We start from the raw sequence: 21389 nt of genomic DNA on the forward strand, positions 1-21389 counted from the left end.
CAAGAAAGAAATCACTATGAGTTTTAACTTTCAAACTAATTATGTATAGTATTAGTAAACAGATAGCCTGACATGACCATAGCAGAAAAGCTTGCGTACTGTTTAAGTTGCAATTTTGGCAGCAGGAATACCTCTCCTCTAGCATTTTCGTTTCCTATCCCATAGAATTTTACATCCTCAACAGAATACCCTGCCACCGCTGAGTCATAGTGAGTTCCATAAATGAACAAGCCCTCGAAGACTCTCATGAGTGATATCAAGGTCAAGTTAACTTGCTGCAAAATGAACATTTCACATGGCTACTCTCATGATAATCTCTCTCTCAATAATTTCAGCAATAATACAGGTACTCAACAGTTCATCAAGTTACTCGAGTGATATCAATTACTGACGCAAAATCAATAGTATTCAAATCACTGCGCATATTACAAGTAGCCCCGAAACTATGAGTCTAAAATCTTCACAAGAAAGCAATTACAGGAGTTCTATGTATTATATTAACATCGTTAACCTGAAAACAAGTCTCGGGATAATATAAACAAATTTCCTCATTGTGCAGGAGCCAATGGAATAAGCAACCTGCAAGAGATGGAAGCAACAAATGTGGTAAATCTACCACTGCCATTGTGATCGGGATAAAAAGTCATTAGCATGCAAGGGATGAAAGGATGAAATAATATCTAAAGCAACAAACACCACATTTCTGTAAAAAAACATATCTTGTGCTTCAGTACCTGGACTCTGCTTGCACCTACTGCACTACATCGTTCCAGTTGCGTAGTTTCAATCCAAGTATACTGATCATTAAAAGAAGAGGGAGAAGGATAAACAAATTATGTTATACTAGTTTAAATTTGAGTGTAGTACTATTGGAGACACGGAATAAAATAAGAAACGTTAGCTCTGTAATTTGATTTCAATAATTTAAAACTTACTTCTGATATGTGGAATGTGAGAAATCTTAGGCCAATCTGTGCCGCTGTCCCTGCTGCATCTTTCCTCTAAAAGGGGATGACAATTAAAAATCCGCAAGGTTTCTAATTTGGTGAGGCGTTGCATAGCTTGGACACTTGGTAAATTCATCAGATTCTTGCAATCTCGAATCTGCAGCCATGTAAGGGATGTAAGGCTACCCAACCATTCTGGCAAAGTCTCCACTCCCTCAAATGAAGATATCCACAATTCTGTTAGAGAAGTGAGGTGTTGAATTTGTTGAGGCAGAGACTTGAGCTTAGGCCAACCATACAACCTTAAGCTTGTAAGATGCATTAATGATCCAACTTCAAAATCAGGGAAGGAATCGAGCTCCTCCCAGAACCCACCGATCCTCAAATGACGGAGAGAATGGAGGTGGTCTAAACTTGGAAGAATGTGTAAATTAGGCATACCACGTATTGACAGATCCTCAAGAGAGAGTGGGAATTGTAGGCTGCTCACCCAACTTTCTAATCTTTCACAATTGTAAATCCTCAGATCTCGAAGGGAGGTCATGGTGCGCAAGTCTGAAGTAGATTGTAGACTAATGCACTCCTCCTCGTCAATTCTGCTACTTTGGGCACAAAAGGACGCTATCTTTGGGCAACTCCATATCCACAGTTGTCCAAGACTATTGCAATCCTCCTCCTCAACTCTCCCACTTTTGACACCAAACCATGATAGCTTTGGGCATTCCCATATGTCCAATTCCTAAAGAGAGGGACACTGTTGTGGAAGAGCAGGTAAGCTTGCTAATTCACTGCAATTCCAGATTGTCAATTTCTGAAGAGAGGCAGTGAGGGACACGCTGCCTTTCAATTGATGTCAGATTATTGCAGCTCCCAATACTCAATTCCAAGAGAGAAGCCCATACACTCAATGGGCCTGATAATCCATTGCAACTCTGTATACTCAATTTCAGGATAGAGGCCCACAAACATGGGAATGAGCCTGATAATCCATGACAATTATGTATATTCAATTTCTGGAGAGAGGTGCAGCTCTTTAACCCACTTGGTAGGCGTGACAATCGTCCACAATATTCAATTTTTAATTCTCGTAGAGATGCCATGCCCTGTGTAATTGGGATCAACTCTAGACTAGGACATCTCTCAATAGTCAGTTCCTCAAGGAGAGGGAGAGTGTCTGGCCTATTTGGCAAATTACTTAGCGGTGCTTCTTTCCATTCAATTAGATCACCACAATCAAAAATATGTAATACTTTTAACGCTGGAAATAAAGTAATTGTTTCCTTACTTGTTGTGGCTACATTGTAGACAAGACCATAACCGTAGAACTCTGCTCCAATACATTTTAAGTTAGCCATTCCTCTAATCTCAAGCTCTGTAAGATTGGGTAGATGACCGAGCGGTGGGACTACTTCACATTTGCAGCATCCAAGTAATTGAATCTTCTTCAAGTTGTTGAGCGGTAATGACCCACTCATCATCCACGATGGAAACTTAACGCCCATGAAGTTTTCAATACTTAAGCTCTTCAACTCAAGATATGGTCGGAGGCCTTCTAGGACATCCTCCTCCTCATTGTTATCAGTTGTTAACCTATCTGCTGTCCATTTGAATTCCAAATGACATACTTTCGTCTTATCCTCTAATTTAGCTTTCTTTGCTTCTTCTCCATTCTTTACATGCTCCAGATTACGAACAATTAATTGACCCTTCAATTGTTTCAAGCCAGCCAACTCTTCAATCTGATGACCAATCTCATTACCCACCGAAAAGTAAGGTAATGTTCGAAGGCAATTCAACCGGCTTATCCCCTTTGGGAATTTGATATCCTCATCAAAATAAATATGTCTCAGGTTGATCAAGTTTTGCAGTTCTTTTGGATACTCCTTAAAGGCACAATTTGTTGCTCTTAATGTCTGAAGGTTATAGAGCTTGCCTATAGATTTGGGGAGTGCTTTGAAGGTTTTATTGGAAATGTCAAGATACCTTAAGTGTTTCAGCCTACCGACTGAAACTGGAAATTCTTCAATATAAGCATTCCTTAAATCTAAGAAGCGTAAAGCTTTGAATCGTGGAAGAATGTTAATAGGAACTTCATCGTAGTCGAAAAACAGTGACCGCAATTTCCCAGCACTTCTTTTTGGAATTTGTCCCAAATCAAAAGTAGAAACCCGAGCAGCATGTCGAATCTCTAATGTATTATCTATGCCACCTAAATCTCTCGTCAAGCTTTTGGATTTGGATACATGTTCTGCAAGATCATGCACAAGATCATGCATCTTGCATTTGCTAACAATGCCATCGTCACTCATCGTAGCATCTTGAAATAAGGAGCTTTGCAATAGAATATCAAAATATTCATTGCCTATGTCCTCCATATCTTTACTTTCGTCATGCGAAGCGCGGAATAGTCCTTGAGCCATCCAAAGTTGAATCAGGTTGTCTCTTTGAATTTCAACATCTTTCTCAAACATTGAGCAATATGCAAAACATTGCTTCAATGATGGTGATTCTAAATTGTCAAAACTCAACCTCAGGACTGGCATAATTCTATCTTCTTCTTTTAATAGGTTGTCCCATATTTTACTGTTTTTAAACGATGACCATTCTTCAACACTTTTTTTAGTGTGCAAAATGCCTCCCAAAACCTATTAATTGGATTAGTGAGTTCAAAGGTGTCCTAAAATAATGTAAAAAATAGGTTGTACATAAGTAAATTCATTAATTATATTTAACTTCACATATTTTTTTAACGCCTAAAATACCTCTAATTACATTTTGACATATACAATTAATCTTATGCAAATTGAAAATTGGGGGGGGGGGGAGATTAATGATTTTCCACAACACCCCCCCCCCCCCAAAAAAAGGCATTAATGTTATAATTTATTATTTGATCAGGATTTTTTTCTCAAAAATGTTTTTCTTTTTATCAACGACCACCACAATTTCGTTTTAGGGTTCAAAATTGTTTTTACGGTAAAAGTAATTTACCTATTAGCATGCTATTTTACCTAGCTAAAATATAAATAGATAGATATATTATGTTGTTTTTGGTATGAAACATAGACAAAATAATGTATCTAATTTTTTTTTTCATAGAATTTGATGTACCTATCTATATGTTAGTGTACCTACTTAGAATAAGAGTATTAATTGTAAAAATAATTTATTTATCACATTATAGCTATATAATGTACCCAAAATTTTATAGTAAATTATTTTTCATCTAGCACATTATGGCTATATATATTGCAATACAAATAATTTAGTAAATTTACCTATCCCTTGAAATTTAAACAAGATAGATTAATATAGCTCTATATATTATTTTTATATAAATTAATCTACCTATATATATATTATTTATAGAAAATATTATTTTTTTGGTATATGTGGAAGACACATTTAGGTTGAGGAATAACATTTATGAAAAAAAAAAAAAAAGGGTGAGTAATAATATCTTTGTGGCATATGTTGCAAATATTTATAAATTATAATAACAGGTTATTTATTTGCATATATGACATACTTTCAAATTTCAGTTTTATTTGGATGTTTAACACTAGATGGTTTTTTGTATAGAAAATAAGAGTTGCAATGACCTATCTCTAAATAACCCCTTTTGTAATGATGATATTCCAATGATGATTACAAACATGAATGGTTTTGATTCTGAAATTTATACAGTCAAAATACGTTTTTCACAAGACCTTGTCCTAATTTATAAGGTGGTGCACCCAATGGGGTGGAGGCAAATATTGTCCTAATTTATAAAGAGAAAATCTAACTTTAATCCTTACATAATTTCACTTTTAGACAAATGTCTGGTGTAAGATTATACATTTGAAAATAGTTTATTGACTTAGTATTTAGGTCAACAGTTATATTCCACATCATATTTATTATTTTTTCCTTCTAGATTAACTATTTGTTTTTTACTATAATACCCTTGTGTAATTAAGGGAACTGTTTCTATTGTGTTGTGCATTTTTTAGGAGCCATTTTGGCTTATTTTCTTACCTCGTTTGAATTGAACTAACACATTTGAGGACCAACCATATATGCCTTCCATAAATTTTCTAATTAATCAATTTTGTAATTTTTTTTATTTTTTATTATTAGGTCACATGTAATCATATATTTTCAATCATAAAAATATGATGTATCGAACAAAATATTTGCACTTAAGTCAACGGACATAAAATATCATACCTTTTTTTCGTTTGATACAAATGAAACTAATGACTAAGGTACCTAATCAAAATAGTTGCACCTAAATTAATGGACCTAAAGTTTCGTAAATAGTTAAATTTCTTTTCTATTTGAGAACTGACTTAGCATTAACGTAATAATTAAAATTGCCCTGTATGGGATACAATTATCTTGCATGACTGGCAATAGGTAAGAAAAAATGGCAAGCTTGTAAATAATAGCAAAACGTATGGATATCATTGTAGATGATGTGTCAAAGTGGTTTTAAAAGAAGGATCTAATTCAGAATTATAAAACCATTCATGCTATAATTTAAAAATCATCTTGTTTAAACCCTAATACCCAAATTTCCTGATTTATAAATGAAAACAGTGTAAACAAATAAATATAAAAAAGGTGCAGATTTCATGTTATGATACATAATAATAGTACGCACCTTTGCCACCAACGGAACACCACCGCAATTTTCAGCAATCTCCCTTCCAATTGTATCAAACTCAGGATCACTGCCATTGGTGAAAGCTCTATTTTTCATGATGGACCAACATTCATCCCCTGAAAGTTTTCCCAATACATGTCGTGGAAGTAGCCTTTCTGAGGTTAATGCAACTTTCTCTTTGCGAGTGGTGACCATAATTTTGGATCCTTTAGCAGAACTAAGCTTTGACAAACATTCCATGAAACTCTCCCATAATTTGGAATCTTCGTTCCAAACGTCATCAAGTACGAGTAAGTATTTTTTATCTTTCAACTCTTCGTTAAGAGACAAAAGCAGAATTGTTCTAACATTTGCTGTAGGATGAAATTGACGTCAAAAGTGTCGGATACACAAATCCAAATCTTTTTTTCAAAAAACTTGTGTATCGAATCCTCATTGTAAACTTCCTTGGCCAATGTTGTTTTTCCGAGGCCTCCCATTCCCACGATGGCCATAACCGCAAGATTTTCTTGATCGTATTTGGAGTTGGTCAAGGTTGTGACTATTTTTGACACATCATCTTTCCTTCCAACAGTTATTTCGTCTTTGCCAATGAATGCGTTGGTTTGTCTGTCCCATCTAATCCCCTGAGTGGTTGCAACTTTATTCTTGGAAGCTAGTCCAATAAGAGAAGCTTTCCTCTCGAGATCCACCAAGGATGCATTGATGTTCTGAATTTTATGCGCCATTTGAAGACGAAATACAAGTGGATTGGAGACTGAAAAGAAGTTAAGAACCTTTTTCTTCATATGGTTTTGGATTTCGACTTTACGCCGATAACCTTCGTACTCGAGTTCATCCAAGACATCCTCAGCATCATGAGCTACGTCTTTGAGTTTCTTCACCCATGCCTCTATTGGCCCACCTGTTAGAGAATGAAAAGAAGTTAAATACCTTGTAATTGTAGCATGTGTGTGAGAGATTACAAGACAATTCAAAAATATATACTACCTTGTGGTTTGTCGGCAACATCATTCAACAAAAGTTCAATGTTTGTGAATGACTCTTGAAGCTTTCCGAGCTCAGCTTTGAAACCCCATGCAAGACTGAATTGTTGAGCAGCAAGTGAAAGCACCTTCTTCAGTATTCCCTCGGTAGCAAAAGTAAGCACAGCTTCAGCCGCCATTCCTTCAATTTCCTGCAACTCAGCTAATCACAGTGTTTAATTTCTGTCTTGGATGCAATGCAAGTGCAATGGAGGATGATATGATAGACAAGAGACGTCGGTAGGTCTAACTTTTTATAACGTGAAAAGGTGGTGTATTCAATCATTGAAGGATATATTTGATCCTTTCCTTTAGACACGACTAGTTCCTTCCTTCCTTAGTGCGCTAACTATCTTACGTACGTTTTGAATTTAATTGAAGGATACATTCGATCCTTTGCTTTAGACACTTCTATTTCCTTCCTACCGTGGTGCTTGCAAGGAAATATTTGTTTGGTAATGCTTCCAAGGATATATTTGATTCTTAATATAATTGATATATTCTTCTTTGGTTTAGATATGTGTCTACTTTCTCGTTTACTTGTTCTTTTCTTCTTTAATACTTTCAGAAATTTTATCTTTTGCTAAATTGCTTTCAAATTCTAACTTCTTTTTCTCATCGCCTTTACTATACATATTGGCCCTCATGTCTCGTTGATGTCACGTAATGCTTTGCACTTTAGCTCCTTTTCCTCAAATAACCTTGAACAAGAAATCATGCTTTTTATTTTCATTTACGAACTTTATTTTATTTAAAGATACATCATTTGGATTAGTGGGAAATTCCTTTCTTTTGCGGCCTGTTGACAATTCAAGGCAATATTTTTCTATCTATTGGTAAAATTTACATGGATTAAGAGTACAAGATGCCAGAATAAGGTAAATAACTTTTTTTAATCAAACAACAATGTCAATCCCACTTTGGCATTTATATCATAAAAAGGCATCGTTGTGAATATATTGATAAAAAAAATAAGTACAATAAGTTAAGAGAGACATGAAACAAATAGAAATGAAAAATAAAATTGAAATAGCGATGACACGGGCTCAAACTAGCAGTGAAGCTCAAATCTAGGAGAAAATTTTCCTTGTGCTCATAACACAAGTGGTACATCACGTGTTATTATATAAGTGATGAGAAATTTTATTATTTATGTCACTAATTTTTTTATTTTTTACATTTTGAATTTTGCTCTTCCTTGTTGATCCTTTGCTTTAGACACACCTAGTTCCTTCCTTCTTTCCGCGGCGCGTCCAAGTATCTTACGTTTTGAATATATTTCCTCCTTGATTCCTTGAGTGTACCGGGTCATTATATGCCCACTTCTTCTCCTTGGGTGTACCTCCTTGTCTAGATTCTTAATATAAGTGAGGCTATATTCTTATTTGCTTTAGATATGTGTCTACTTCTCGTTCATTTATTCTTTCCTTCCTTAATGCTTCTAGGAATTATCCTTTGGTAAATTGCTTTCAAGTTCTAACTCATTTACTCAATGCCTTTTATGTCTCATCGTTGTCGATGTAATGCTTTGCATTTTGGCTCTTTTAATATCAATCAACAATTCTAAATTTAACCCCAATACGGGTAACTCGCTTTTCTATCTACATCGCATCTTTAAACTTAAATTCTCATTCTTTCCAAAAACACCCACGGTTTCTATCCAAACGTCTTCTACTCCTCTCTCTCTCTCTCTCTCTCTCTCTCTCTCTCTCTCTCTCTCTCTCTATATATATATATATATATATATATTAACGTGGCTGAGACATACATGTCGGACGAATTAAAGGTAATTTCTGAATTGGCTCATGAGCTCGAATTGTTTTCAGAAACATACATCGAGAACCAGAACCTGTATTGGGAGTTTTTTGGTGTCGGAACTGCATGTGTGGAACCCATTTTATTTTATTTTTTTCTTTCAGTCCACAAATATACAGTTTTTGTACACAAAATAATATCATTTGGATTAGTTTACATTTCTATTTTCGTTTACGAACTTTATTTATTATAACGATAATTCAAGGCTATACTTTTCTGTCTGCTGCTAGAACTTACATGGATTAAGATTATAAGATGCCATAAGAAAGGTAAATGATCTTTTTGTTGCAACAATGTCAAATCCACTTCAGCATTGCTATCATGAAAAGATATTGTTGTGAGTATATTGATAAGGTACAATAAGTATAAAAAAAGTAAAGATCACTAGTCATTATGAACGGATGAGGAAGGTAGGAAGAGGTTTTGCCTCATCAGAGCAGTGCTAGAATTTGTGCACGTGTGCTCATGTTGATTGTGACCATTGATGCATATGAGACTCACAACACGTCAAACTATCAAAGGTTAATAATAGTTCATGCGGGAGTGCACGTGTAGGCTAATCGTGACCATCATAATCGTTGATGCATATCAAATTCAACGCATCAATTGTACAAAAAAATGCTAGTCAAATGTGCATCAGTTGTACAAAAAAAACGCTAGTCAAATGTGCATATGTAGATTGATCAAGACGGATTTGACGTAGATTGATCAAGACGGTTGATGCATATGAAGCTCACATTGCATGTCAACAATATATCCCGCATCAGAAAAAGAAAACCTATACCACTATCTCCTTTATCTCCATGCTACGGGAATATTTTGATTCAAAATTTATAAACTCAATGCTATGACAAACCTACTAAAATATCTATGTTATCTATGTTTCATGCACAACTTCTATGTGTGCTACTTTAAGAGGCACAAAACAATGAAGTCACATTTAAATGATCAGTCCCCTTTATAATCATTTAAATTGGTGAAAGAGTCTATAGATCGATTTTTTTAGCAGCTCGACAAATTTGTCGAGAAGGTTAGTATATATAAAGCAAAATCCTTCAAGAGGAAGACATTTGGATGGGTATAAAGGGGAAACTTGATAGGTTTTGCTAAATATTTTTTGTGCCCTCTATGAAATTGATGGTAGAACAAATCAAATTTTGCTGCATTTTATATGTTTAAAACATTCAAGGTTGGTAAAAGTGGCTAATATTTATAGACAACGTTCGAACGTTAGATGGAAAAAAATTACAATTCAAGTGGTTAAGAATATTTATGTTTGGTCTTAAAGTTTAACCCTCCAGTTTAACGACATTGTTTGTATTAAATGAAAAAACTTTCTAAAACTAGCTTGTTTAAAAAGCTTCTGAGTCCTTTTCGTGCTAAATTAGTCGATAAAATATAATTACTGTGACCGTGAGGATTTTACCAAAACTCTTGTACAGCCGCTGTATGCCAAGATATAAAGATAGATGTCATCTGCAGCTGTGAGGAACATTTTTCCTTTTTAGGGTTCCTAGTTGTGCGACCGAAGTACTGCTACAGACAGTTCATGTCCTTAAACATGATAGCTGTTCACAACTTCACAGCACCATAACTTGTTTTTGGGTCTTTTTTTTTTTTCTAGCATGGATCCCAGTATAGTATATGTCGTGAATCTTAGTCATATTTGACTGTATAATCAGCCATTCATTCACTTGGTTCATGCTATTGGCGGTTAATCGTTGTAGAATTTTTCGTGTGTTTTTTTATTTTTTTATTTTTTTATTTTTGAATTTTACTTCGCTTAGGATGATGTCTCACAGCATGGTTTTCTTTACTCGTGTCAACTTCCCACATGGTAATTACCAATCCAAGAAAGAAATAATGATTCTAAAAATATACTTACGCAATATCAAATTATTGTCGCATACTTTTCTTATCACTTCAGTGAGATTAACATTGTGTTTGGATGAAGAAATTTAAAATTGCTGAAGAATTTCAAAATGACAAAAATAGAAATAATGAATTTTATTTTCTAGAATTTGTGAATTTTCTTATTTGATTAACCTAAAAAACAATGAACTTTGAATACGAAATTTAATGTTCAGTTATTAATATATAAATAAAAGATAGTGGTTATGAAATGTGCTAGTAGTGGTGGCGGGTGACGACGGTGATGAAGGTGGGGTGGTGACAATAATTGTTGCGATGATGGTGGGTGGTGGCAATGGCAGCAGCAGGGGCCACAACGACATGTAGTGGTAGTGGCAGTCGTGTTGGTGACGATGATAGTGGGTAATGGTAGGTCGTGGTGGCCACTCGTGATTGAGTTTTTTTGTGTTTTTTTTAAATGCTCACTCATTGAAATTTGAAAACGACCCCTATTTACAGTTTTTTTTTTCCTTGCGGAAATTATAAAATTCTATATTTATGAATCGAAACAAGAAAATTGGTGCATGTTAATTTTCTCGCTTTTGCTCAAATTTCAAGTTTATTTCTCTAAACTAAACATAATGTAAGAGGTAAAAGCTTATCGAATGCTTCTTAGTTTTGCCAATTTTATTTCAGGTTCTTTGAATTGAGTGCAAGAAAACACCTAACTACTTGCATACGATAACTTATTTATTGTTACAAACAAATTACAATCGAAAACATATACATAAACTTTTCTTTTATAAAGAAAAATGACTCCTTAGCTATAAATAGTAAATACAAATGAATAGAGTGCCAAAGTTTAATTTTGGTATTTAATTTTAGTAAAACTAATTAAAATGGTTTGAAAACTTTGAGTTTTAACAATAAGGACAAAATAAAAGATAAAATGAATAGTACCAGGATTGACTTTTTAGTGTAAAAATGTAGTTTTTCGTTAAAGTGAACAGCACCGGAAGTTTTTCGTTAAAGTTCTCTTTCATTTTTGGGTTAAATAATCTGGAACATAGCAGCCAACCACGTGCAGCAAACAAATTATGAGAGATACTTTCTACATTTTCCTAAGCTTATTGGAAAGTGCAATGCAAAAGCCAATGCCATGCACGTTGCTGGAAGAAGGGACCAATCTCCTTCTTCAAGTATCAAACACCAAATACGATGACTAAACAATATGGAAGCTCGCATTCTAATAGTATCAAGTATTACAAATAATGCCAAGGAAATAGATCCCTTTTTACATTTAAGGTCCAATCCGACAAAAACTTACCTGCATCGAGGACGTCAAAATGGTGGCATCCAAAGTCCGTCAGGCGATGCCATTTAGGCAAGTGACACTTACTGGTGCATGACAATTGGAATATTGTTAATCTTTCGTCTAGTTGCACGTAAGTTTCTTTGACGTGACATAATATTCTATTAGAAGTAAAAATCTCAAATTGAAATACATATATTCCATATCAAGATGACACAGAGAACCGTTTCTCCAATGAAGAAGTGGGAATCTGTCCACTCAAGGACGTGACACAGCATGTTCGGTTGAACAGGTTTGAGGTCTGTAATTTCTCTGAAAAACAAAATGAATTCGATGGACAGACTTTTGATACAAAAATAGCTAAACGGACACGAAACAGGCTAGAAAACAAAGATTCATTAAACCGTGATTCATATACAGCTTATTGTCCGATTGGTTCCCCCAATTTTGGTTCGATTTCTGCATATTTTTCAATGAGATTTGGGTTCTTGGAACAACCAGAGGAAATGAAAGTGTTAAGGCAACACTTTCCTTACTGGTACCACAAGCAAAAATGTTATGCAAACAGTTAAACAAAAAAGGGTCAAAATTCCATGCTACAATATGTTCATAATCATAGGATAGGCATCTTCTAAACGTTTATCAAACACCGATACGATATATCATCACAAGCATAGATCATCGATCTTCAATATTTCATACGTTATTACTGCGCATTAATATCTAATACATATAGCGTCGATAGATGTTTAACGAGCAAGGAAAGTTGCGAATGAGTTCTTCTACCATTTCTGTCGATCGACATTATTAACATTTTCCATCTAAGAACAAGGTGTAACAGTCTATACGTCAAGTCAATGGCGAATAACAAATGGCGTCTTCAACCATTACCGCCAAATGCGAATCAACACGATTAAAATTTTCATGTTAAAAACAAGGTGTAACAGCAAATTAAAAGTATTTAACATCCTTAAACTTCCTACCAGAGGAACAGACTTGCACCCTTAACAAACTGAAAAAATAAAAATCAATCAAAGCAAAGATTGCCACTTAAATGAAGCAAATGGGACAAAAGAACCCCCAATGATCTAAGCATTACCGAATTGTACATCCCAGCAATATTATGAATGGCTGGATCAAAAGGGCTTCTCATACTCCTGTGGGGTTGGCTGCTCCCAGGGCCTCAAAAAGGCTGCACAGGTAATTTTAGAAGTATTAGATATGAAAATTAACGAATGGCGAGAACCATTTTTAAAAGAGGAACAAAGTTTTGACCTATAAAATAAAAAACTGCTGGCGCGTTGTTGTCACGACACTCATAACAATACAGTTAAAGAAGTTTCCTGGACTAATCAATCAGACTCCGTTCTCTTCCAGAATGTTGCAAAGTGGAAGACAAGACTATGAAAGCAAACGTATGTTACTGACTATTAGTTACCTCAAGCAAAGAATAAAACTCACCCTAGCCTTTTGCTTTTTAATTCAGTTTTTTCTTGGAGAGAAACATGTTCTTACATCAAGTATCATCAATTTACAATTCCTTTCTCAAGTGTGCATGCAACACATTCAAACGAATAAGCAGTTGAAGGGAAAGGAAAAATCTCCGTCAAGACTTTCACCCACCATCGCCGTACCTGAAACAGTTTTAAAAGTGTAAAAAGAAACTACTTATTCGACTCGTTGTAAGATTCAAGAGACCAAATGCTGTCAGAATTGATTAAATATCGGGATATTTGTGTCCCAACTTGTATGTAGTTGGTACAAGGCATGTAACAATTAAAAGCACATAACCTTATACATGTTCTGTTCTAACACACATGATAAAAATCCAACACCATCCCAGCAGAACTTGACAGGTATTTGAGATTCATTAGAAAACAAACCAGTGATTAAAAAGGTGGCATACTTAATGGTATTTCTCCCAGCGCCATGTATATCGAATCATCGTCAGCAAGAGCTGGCTGAAACAATAAGTAAAATAACAGAAATATCAGTTGTATACTGTATGCTAAATTACTTAGCGGTGCTTTTCCATTAAGCAGCCAAGGACAAAAGATCACATGGGCAATTATGCAGTAGAAGCACATGTGCAGTTGTATAAGTTCAAGTAATCCATTTATATGTTTTTGAGACCAAATAACCACCAGGACAATGGATTCATTAATAACTTTCATATCTGCAAAACTAACAACTTAATCTAGCAACAGATGTTAGTACCTGTCCGTTATGAAGGTCAATTTCATTATGCACTGGATTAAGATCCCCTGGTACCGTTGAACAACTTGGGAAATCAGTTCCCAGCAACTCTGAAATCATAAGCCCATAACCATCTTGAACATCAGGGATATCGTTAGGATTCTGCGCATGGTTGGTAAAGCCATCTAGAGGAGTAAATTCAGCATCTGTCCTGTATATTGAACAACATGAAAACACAAACATAAATACATGTAAAAGAAACTAAGAAAGAAATATAAAAGTACAAACTACTACCAGCTTTACTTGACACCCCCAGAAAAAACTTAACTGAAGGGAGAACTAAATCAATAATCATGAACCGGAATGCAGCTAGGAAAAACTTACTTTCTTTCGGTATTGTTGAAGGTCTTATCTTCTTGGATGGAGTCATTTTCTAAATCTATGATCTCAATCTCTTTAACATCGATGGTTTGTCTACTGTTTTCACCAGACAAGTTGGAATTACTCATTGACAAATCAATATCAACAGTTTCTGCTTCTTTCTTTATTCCAGAAACAGTTGGATAATCTATTGCATGATCACTATCACGATTCTCATGTGCATCCATGAGATTAAGGTCGCAGATCTTGAATGAATTTGGAAAAAGCTGCTTTTCTTGCACATACTCCATACAGGCTTCACTTCCATTTTTTTGGAAAAGGGAATCATTCATTACCGAGCTCTCATGATCATTAGCTATAATTACCTGCTCATCAGCAGAAGTGTTTTCTTCCTGTGAACTTTCTTTCTTTTCACCCAATTTAGGACGTTGGAAACACTCATCTGTGTCTGCAACCATGTAAGGAAGCCATTGTCTCGGTTTTTTAGCTCCTCCCAGGTTATCGTGTACTTCTAAAGCCCTTTTCTCAACTCTTTCTTTAACTACAAAGCTGGAACTCCTAAACCCTACTGGTCCCTGACTTGAGTCTTGCTCGTCTTCACGAACAAAAGCTCTACCTGGCAAAGACTGGGATCTTCCATGTTTGTTTTGCTCCATACCATATTCAGGATCTAATTCTACTAAAATTTCAGCCGACTGACTGGACTGAGGTTTAGAAGATTCGGGGTTGAGATCATTCTCATGAGGAGTTTTATCCGAAAGAGTGGCACCTGTGGAAATATCAAGAGAACCGCTTTCAACTAAAACTTGAAACTCTTCTGGTTGGACAGCAACGTCGGAGGTGCTCCCCACCTGGATATTTGTAACTGGATCAACCTTTGGACCCCTAGAAGTCAACGACGAGCGGATTCTGGTGGGCACCTTGGCAAATTTGGAGAGTGTCAGCAAATCAGTACCATTCTTTCCTGAGGAATCACCCTCAACCTCAGCCTCCGGAACCCTAAGCTGAATCGGTAAGTTCTCCGATACGTTATGTTTCTCGGTTTCATAACTGGTGGCAGAATCTTGATCCTTCATCTCTATATCAGATACCTTGGAGGGTTCCTCACCAACTTCATCGGTTTCAATTGGACCATCTTTCCAAGCACCAGAAGAACTTGGCTTTGAGCTCATATCCTCATCGTGGTTTTGACTCTTGTCTAATTTAGATTCTGAATCCACTGCATCCTCGCTCTTCGGTCCCCAATCACTTGGACTGGAGTTCTGTTGCAACCCATTATTACAACCATCTTTACTGAGCTTCTGCTCCTCATGCTGTCCAGATACAGAACCTTCATCCCCCTCCATATCAGAGGAAGCCCTACTGTGCCTATCAGTGAACGAACCACCCCTCCCATACTCTTGGCCCCAGTCGGAACCATAAGCGCCCCTATTCGATCCAGCCGCATTTCTCCTCCTTCCCTTGAACTGATTCCTTGCATTGTTGCTGAATCATCAACACCAAACCTTCCCCTTCTAGAACCTCCATCCGAAACCGAATTCCCCAACCGGGCAAGAGCTGAAGTTCGGCCCTCTGCTGCAATTTGCAACTGTTCAGCTTCCTGAAACTCCCCCACTTGCTTCTTGGAGTTCTGCCATTTGGCAGACAGCACATTTGGAGGCAGCAGGCCCTGAGCTACCAAATACTCCGCCGCAAGGCGCCCCGCCTCCGTAAAGATATCGCCTTTCCGGGGTGGAGGAGGTGGAGGCGGTGGTGGAGCTGGAGGCGGTTGGAAAGACTTCGGGCGGCCAAAACCCCGATTGAAATTGCGGTGTTCGGTGCTGTAAAAGCCATGCCCCCTCATAGAACCCTCCGGAGAGATCCGAGAGTTGGGAGCCATGCCCATCCCCATGCCCATGGAATTGGACCTGTACCCATTTCCGGGATTCCGATTCCGGGCATGCATATTTTTATTGTGTCTACACAAATCAAATACAAGTTATTTCTACAAATTATCCTCAGAGATTCAGCGCATCGCTGAAATTAGGGTTCTTGGGGATTTCAGATTTCAGATACCTTGCAAATTCACAGAATTGAGCTCAAATGGCGGTTACCCACCAACCACCAGCTGTTCGTACAAATCGAAACACCGAAAAATCACAACCCTTTGTTCTGATCCTCGCAAATTTTCATACCCAAGATTCAAAGATTCAAAGCTTCCAAGAACAGATTCGGTCTTTATGGAGAATAACCGCTGAAATTCCGACCTTTACTTTCTGGAATTTGGGAATTTCAAATTCGATTCATTCAAACCCAGCTCCCAATTTGTGTCATCGGAGTATTCAAGAGCGGATCTGCGTCAAATTCCCACTCACAATCTCAGAACCCTGGCTCCCTCCATTTTTTCTCCCCCTTTTTCCAAGAAATGGTACCCGAGCTTGTTTATCAGTCAATTTTTTGTGATCAGCAGCATTTTTTTTTGTTTTTTTGGGAAACTCAGAAATTTTGATTTTTTTAGGTATTTACTTTTTGGGAAGAAGAGGAATAAAATTAACAGAGTTTTAACGAAAAACCCACGATATTGCTCATTTTAACGAAAAGCTATATTTTTACACTAAAAAATCAACCATGGTACTATTCACTTTACCCTTTATTTTGTCATTATCATTAAAACTCAAAATTTTCAAAGTCTTTTCATTGGTTTTTCTTAAAATTAAAAGATAAAAATTAAATTATATAAAATCCGTAATGGCGTATTTTAACTAATTTTCAACTCAAAATTTTATAAAATCTTGAGTTTGGTTAAAAAAACAATGGAGGAAGAAAATTGCTGACTTTGGGCTTTCAGGTCCAGTTGTACTACCCAACACTTCAGTATTGGGTCATCCAGGGCTTCAAGCCCATACCCAATTAATAGGACCCAAAATCTGATTAATGACTCGTTTACGTAACCGTAATCAAAATTGGAGGAATTGGATTGTGGAGGAATTGAATTGAGGATAAATTGAAATGAAGAGGAATCGGAATCAGATTTCTGTTGAAGCTGTTTACTTAAATGTTCAGGAATCGAAATAAAAATGAAATTGAGTTCGTAAAAGTTATTTACTAATTCAGCTAAATCAGAATCAGAATTAATATGATTACTAAAATACCCTATTTTCTTTTATTTTATTCTATTTATTTTTAAAAACATTTTAACTATTTATTTTTACTTATTTAGTTAAATTAAAGAATTAAATGTCCACTATTGTGTAAAGGCCAAAGAAAGAATCCAGCCGCATTCATCTTCCCTCCCTGCAGAAGAAAAAACCTAGAAACATGAGCAATTTGGCCCTAGACCTCAAGATCGCGATTGTCAAAGTGATGTCGCAGGAGGATGAGCCGGTGAGCGATAAGCACGTCCGTGAGATACTGATGTTGACGTCATCGTCCGGAGCTACGTCCACGCGTGCATTCCGCGGTATCGAAGCGACTGGACCATTGCCTCATGAACGACAGTGATTTGGTGTTCGGGGATGAGATCTCATATGCGAACCGCAGATCTCCTGAATCTATTGGATTTTTAACCCTCACCCAACCGAAATTCAAGCTCACGAGATTAATTTGTTCGGTTAAACGGCAAGTTGATAAGAGGGCATAATAGAAAGAGCAAATGGATTCCCAATTCCCTCACCTTCCTAGAATTCAATTACCACATCGATGGAGGGAGTCCAATTCCTCCAATTTCAGGAATTGACTTCTACTTTTTGTGTGAGTCCCACGCACTATTGATTCCTCCCAATTTTAGTAAACACAAGTATAATTTGTAATCGGAATTGAACTCTTTATTTTCATTCCGATTTTGGGTTAGTAAACACGTACGCCCTTAGGGTGATCATTTCGTGGAATTTGATCCCATCCGGATCCGCTTGGTGGGGATCCTAGGGATTCCCACATCTTAGCCATTTATCGTGTATCGTGTGGTAAAAAATCATTTCACTTTTTTTATTTAAAAATAAACACAAATAGTATCTGATGAAAATTAGGCGCATGATGTATGATGAACGGCTAGGATGTGAGGATCCCTACAAAGTGAATCCGGAGAGGATCTTTTTCCCATTTCGTTGACAGATGCTTCTATACACTTATGGTTTGTGAAGAATGAGAGCCAACTATGTAGCACTTATATCGGAGAATTCAATTCTTGTATATGTCGTTAATAAGATCATTTCAAAGAACTATCTATAATAACGAACTTGCAAAATACCGATGCTCTAAGTAAAAATAAGGATTCGTTTGGAAGTGATTTTAAATGACTGAAACGTGTTTTGGTAAAATTGTTTCTGAACTTTTTAAAGCCCTTTAAGTGCTAACTGGTACTTCTTACGAGTGTTATTCTAGAACTCACTTAAATTTTTACTAAAGATTGGTTTCAAAAGCACTTTTACAAAAAATAAAAAAATATATAAAAAAAAATCAGTTATTTTAAAATCACTTATAAACAAACCCAAAATAAAGTATTTAATTTACTCTACAAAATTTAATCTACTGATAAATCAGTAGATAAATTCCACACATAAAATACACAGAGATCATCCCATTGCAATTAAGTATAAATCAAAAGAAATATAAAAATGATTAATATCTAGCTTCCTTGAAGGATTTCTAACAACCAACATTGTCAAGGGTGACTTTCAGCAGCTACAATCTTCCACGCAAGATGCCCCAAAGAGTCTGTACCCTTTACTCCCCACAAAAGAAGCTCCTCGTAGATTTGCTCCATAAAAAGTAGAATCCCACAAATCTGCATTGTCAAAAGTAGCACCCTCAGCATCTACATAATTGAACTTAGCATCCCGAATATCTGCATTTGAGAAACGAACATATCTCATGCACGAATAGCTGAAGTCGACTTTCGATAAATTCAATCCAGAGAGATCAATGCCAGAAAGATTAACACCTCGAAGATTGATGTGTTTCCCGCGTATATAGTACTTCATGATATCAGCGCGCGTTACATCTGAGTTTAGACTTTCACCCTTGTCCGTATGCAGAAGTTCAGCTTGTAATTCATCTGTCAACCCAACTAGTTGATAGTATTTTGCCTCCTTAAGAAGTTCTGCATATTGGGTAACTTCCAGTTTAGGAATATCACCGTCTCTTAACCAATTAAGGACTTGCCGAAAAAGCTTACCATCCCTATCGATAAAAACATATCCCTTCTTATCTTGGCGTAAAGTGTGACGGCCACTAAACATTGCAGCTAGCATCGAATCAGGCTCGCGCTGAGTTAGAGTACCAACAGTGGTCGAAAACTTTCTTCCTCCAACATTGAGGTGAACCAAGGATGAAGAGTCATAGCCGTCTGCCATGGCTTCGAAACTTTGAGAGAGAGAAACTGATGAGTGAGTTGGCAATATGCCAATATGCAAGCCTTAACCTAGGCGGCTCTGCCGGAAAATACTATTTGCCCTACCCTAGGCTCCGACACCATGTAAAAATAGTAAATTGAATGGGACAATTTCATTCGTAGGTTAAACCCCTTTATACAATTACAAGCCTTGGTGTAAAAGAATTAGGATTCCTAAGTGGGAAGGAAATATAATTACAATACAATTATTTAAATTAGTCGTGAAAAAAGGAATCCTAATTACGGTTGTATTCTATCACTTGGCTCTCAAATTTGGGGAACAAATTTTTCTGACCAAATACAATTCGTGCACTATACAGTGAATAAAAACTTTTAAAACACATCATTTTACAAACAAATAACTGCGAAAAGTAAAATCTTTTACTCAGCAAAAAATAAACTCCACCAATAAAATAAATAGAACATTGATTCATCTAGCTTCCTATGAGCAAGTCCATCATAATCCTCATTTTCCTACAATCTTTCACACATAATGCATGAGCAAGGTTGTAACCTTTAGCACCCACAAAAGAAGCTCCTCGTAGATTTGGCCCAGCAAAACTGGAATTAAACAAATTTGCATGGACAAAAATAGCACCTTCAGCATCCACGTTGTAGAACATTTCTTATAACATCTCACATCGATCAACAGAGAGAGGATGATATGCCTTATATGTACATGCCCGCGTAAGGCCTTTTGGGGACTCACTGACTATGTATCCCATGAGAACACCATAGTTAAGTGAGTTTGGTCGAGAGCAGTCCTAGGATGGGTGATCCACCGGAGGTTCTGGTGCCCAAACCCAAGAACAAAACCGTGAGGGTGTGACCCAAAAACGAACAATATCATGCTACGGCGGAGCCGATCTAGAATGTGACATTTTTCATACATGAATTGCTGAAGTCTACTTTCCATAGATTCAATCCAGAGAGATCAATGCCAGAAAGATTAGTAGACCTCGAAGCTTGATGATTTTTCCCAGGCAGATAGTACTTCATAATATCAGCACGAGTTACATCGGAGTTTAAACTTTGACCTTAAGTTGCTCTTATTCAAAAGGTCTTGTAATCCATCTATCAACCCGTGTAGTTGACAGGTATATTTTGCCTCCTTTAGAAGTTCTGAATATTGAGAATCTTCTAAAAACCTCTCCCGCAGATGCACAGCCAACCACCATCACCACCTACTCCGGTGCTCCCTCACGTTGAATGCACACTGGATATCGAAGGGGAGAGCATGCCTATGAAACTCTCGACGTTCGAATCCAGGACAGATTGAATAACGACGACGAGCTTTGGCTGTGAAGATGGGATGGCTGCATGAAAGAGGCGGGACCGTAATTCAACCACTTACCTGTTGTCTTAATTAAGTTCTTTTTTCGAACTCCCTAGTAGTCAGGACTTTTGTAAAAAAATCGTAATAGTTAATAGTATTTTGGCTCCTCTAGAAGTTCTGCATGTTGAGAATCTTCTAATTGCATGTGGTGGGGGAAGGTACAACTGAGGGGGTTGCTAGTGGTGGACGGCGACGGTTGTTCGGTGAACGCGCAGAGGAGGAAGAAAGAACGCGGAAACTGCTGTAGGGTTAAAGTGAAGGGCAAGTGTGGGATTTAGAGATCATGTGAGGGTATAATAGGTACAAAAAGTGGATTACCATAGGAATCCAATTTTTTCAAATTTTAGAGTTCAAAAATTTGTGTGAGAACCAACTTTTTAATTTCTTAATATTTAGTAAATATCAAAGTATCCCATAATTAAAATTCAGTTTTGTATTTCTATTCCGATTAAGATTAGTCATCAGAGTAATCTCGAAAATTTTAGAACATAATTCGGAAACTCATAT

General features: G+C 36.6%; 3 protein-coding genes across 3 annotated transcripts; all 3 read right to left on the reverse strand.

Annotated features, from left to right (window-relative positions):
• Nucleotides 1–388: 388 nt before the first annotated feature.
• On the reverse strand, nucleotides 389–6836 carry LOC108866515 (putative disease resistance protein RGA3). Its single transcript, XM_048570074.1, has 5 exons — nucleotides 6589–6836; nucleotides 5596–6502; nucleotides 936–3592; nucleotides 735–797; nucleotides 389–579 (listed from the first exon to the last, which is right to left on the reverse strand). The coding sequence occupies exons 2-3, from the start codon at nucleotides 5836–5838 to the stop codon at nucleotides 1733–1735; spliced, it is 2103 nt and encodes a 700-aa protein (XP_048426031.1). The 5' UTR covers nucleotides 5839–6502; nucleotides 6589–6836; the 3' UTR covers nucleotides 389–579; nucleotides 735–797; nucleotides 936–1732.
• Nucleotides 6837–12466: 5630 nt separating this feature from the next.
• On the reverse strand, nucleotides 12467–16647 carry LOC103963346 (uncharacterized protein At4g26450-like). Its single transcript, XM_048569995.1, is given in 5 exon segments — nucleotides 12467–12793; nucleotides 13508–13562; nucleotides 13819–14008; nucleotides 14182–15670; nucleotides 15673–16647. Coding segments are annotated over 5 exon segments (2241 nt in total). The 5' UTR covers nucleotides 16124–16647; the 3' UTR covers nucleotides 12467–12737.
• Nucleotides 16648–18268: 1621 nt separating this feature from the next.
• Nucleotides 18269–19539, reverse strand: LOC103963366 (FH protein interacting protein FIP2-like). Its single transcript, XM_009376181.2, has one exon. It carries the CDS (start codon nucleotides 19506–19508, stop codon nucleotides 18831–18833), a length of 678 nt encoding a protein of 225 aa, XP_009374456.2. The 5' UTR covers nucleotides 19509–19539; the 3' UTR covers nucleotides 18269–18830.
• Between the last annotated feature and the right edge of the window lie 1850 nt (nucleotides 19540–21389).

This window comes from the organism of the source record quoted next, unplaced genomic scaffold (genome assembly GCF_019419815.1).
Source record: "Pyrus x bretschneideri cultivar Hongxiangsu unplaced genomic scaffold, Pyrus_bretschneideri_v1 Contig51, whole genome shotgun sequence".
Classification (NCBI taxonomy): domain Eukaryota; kingdom Viridiplantae; phylum Streptophyta; class Magnoliopsida; order Rosales; family Rosaceae; genus Pyrus; species Pyrus x bretschneideri.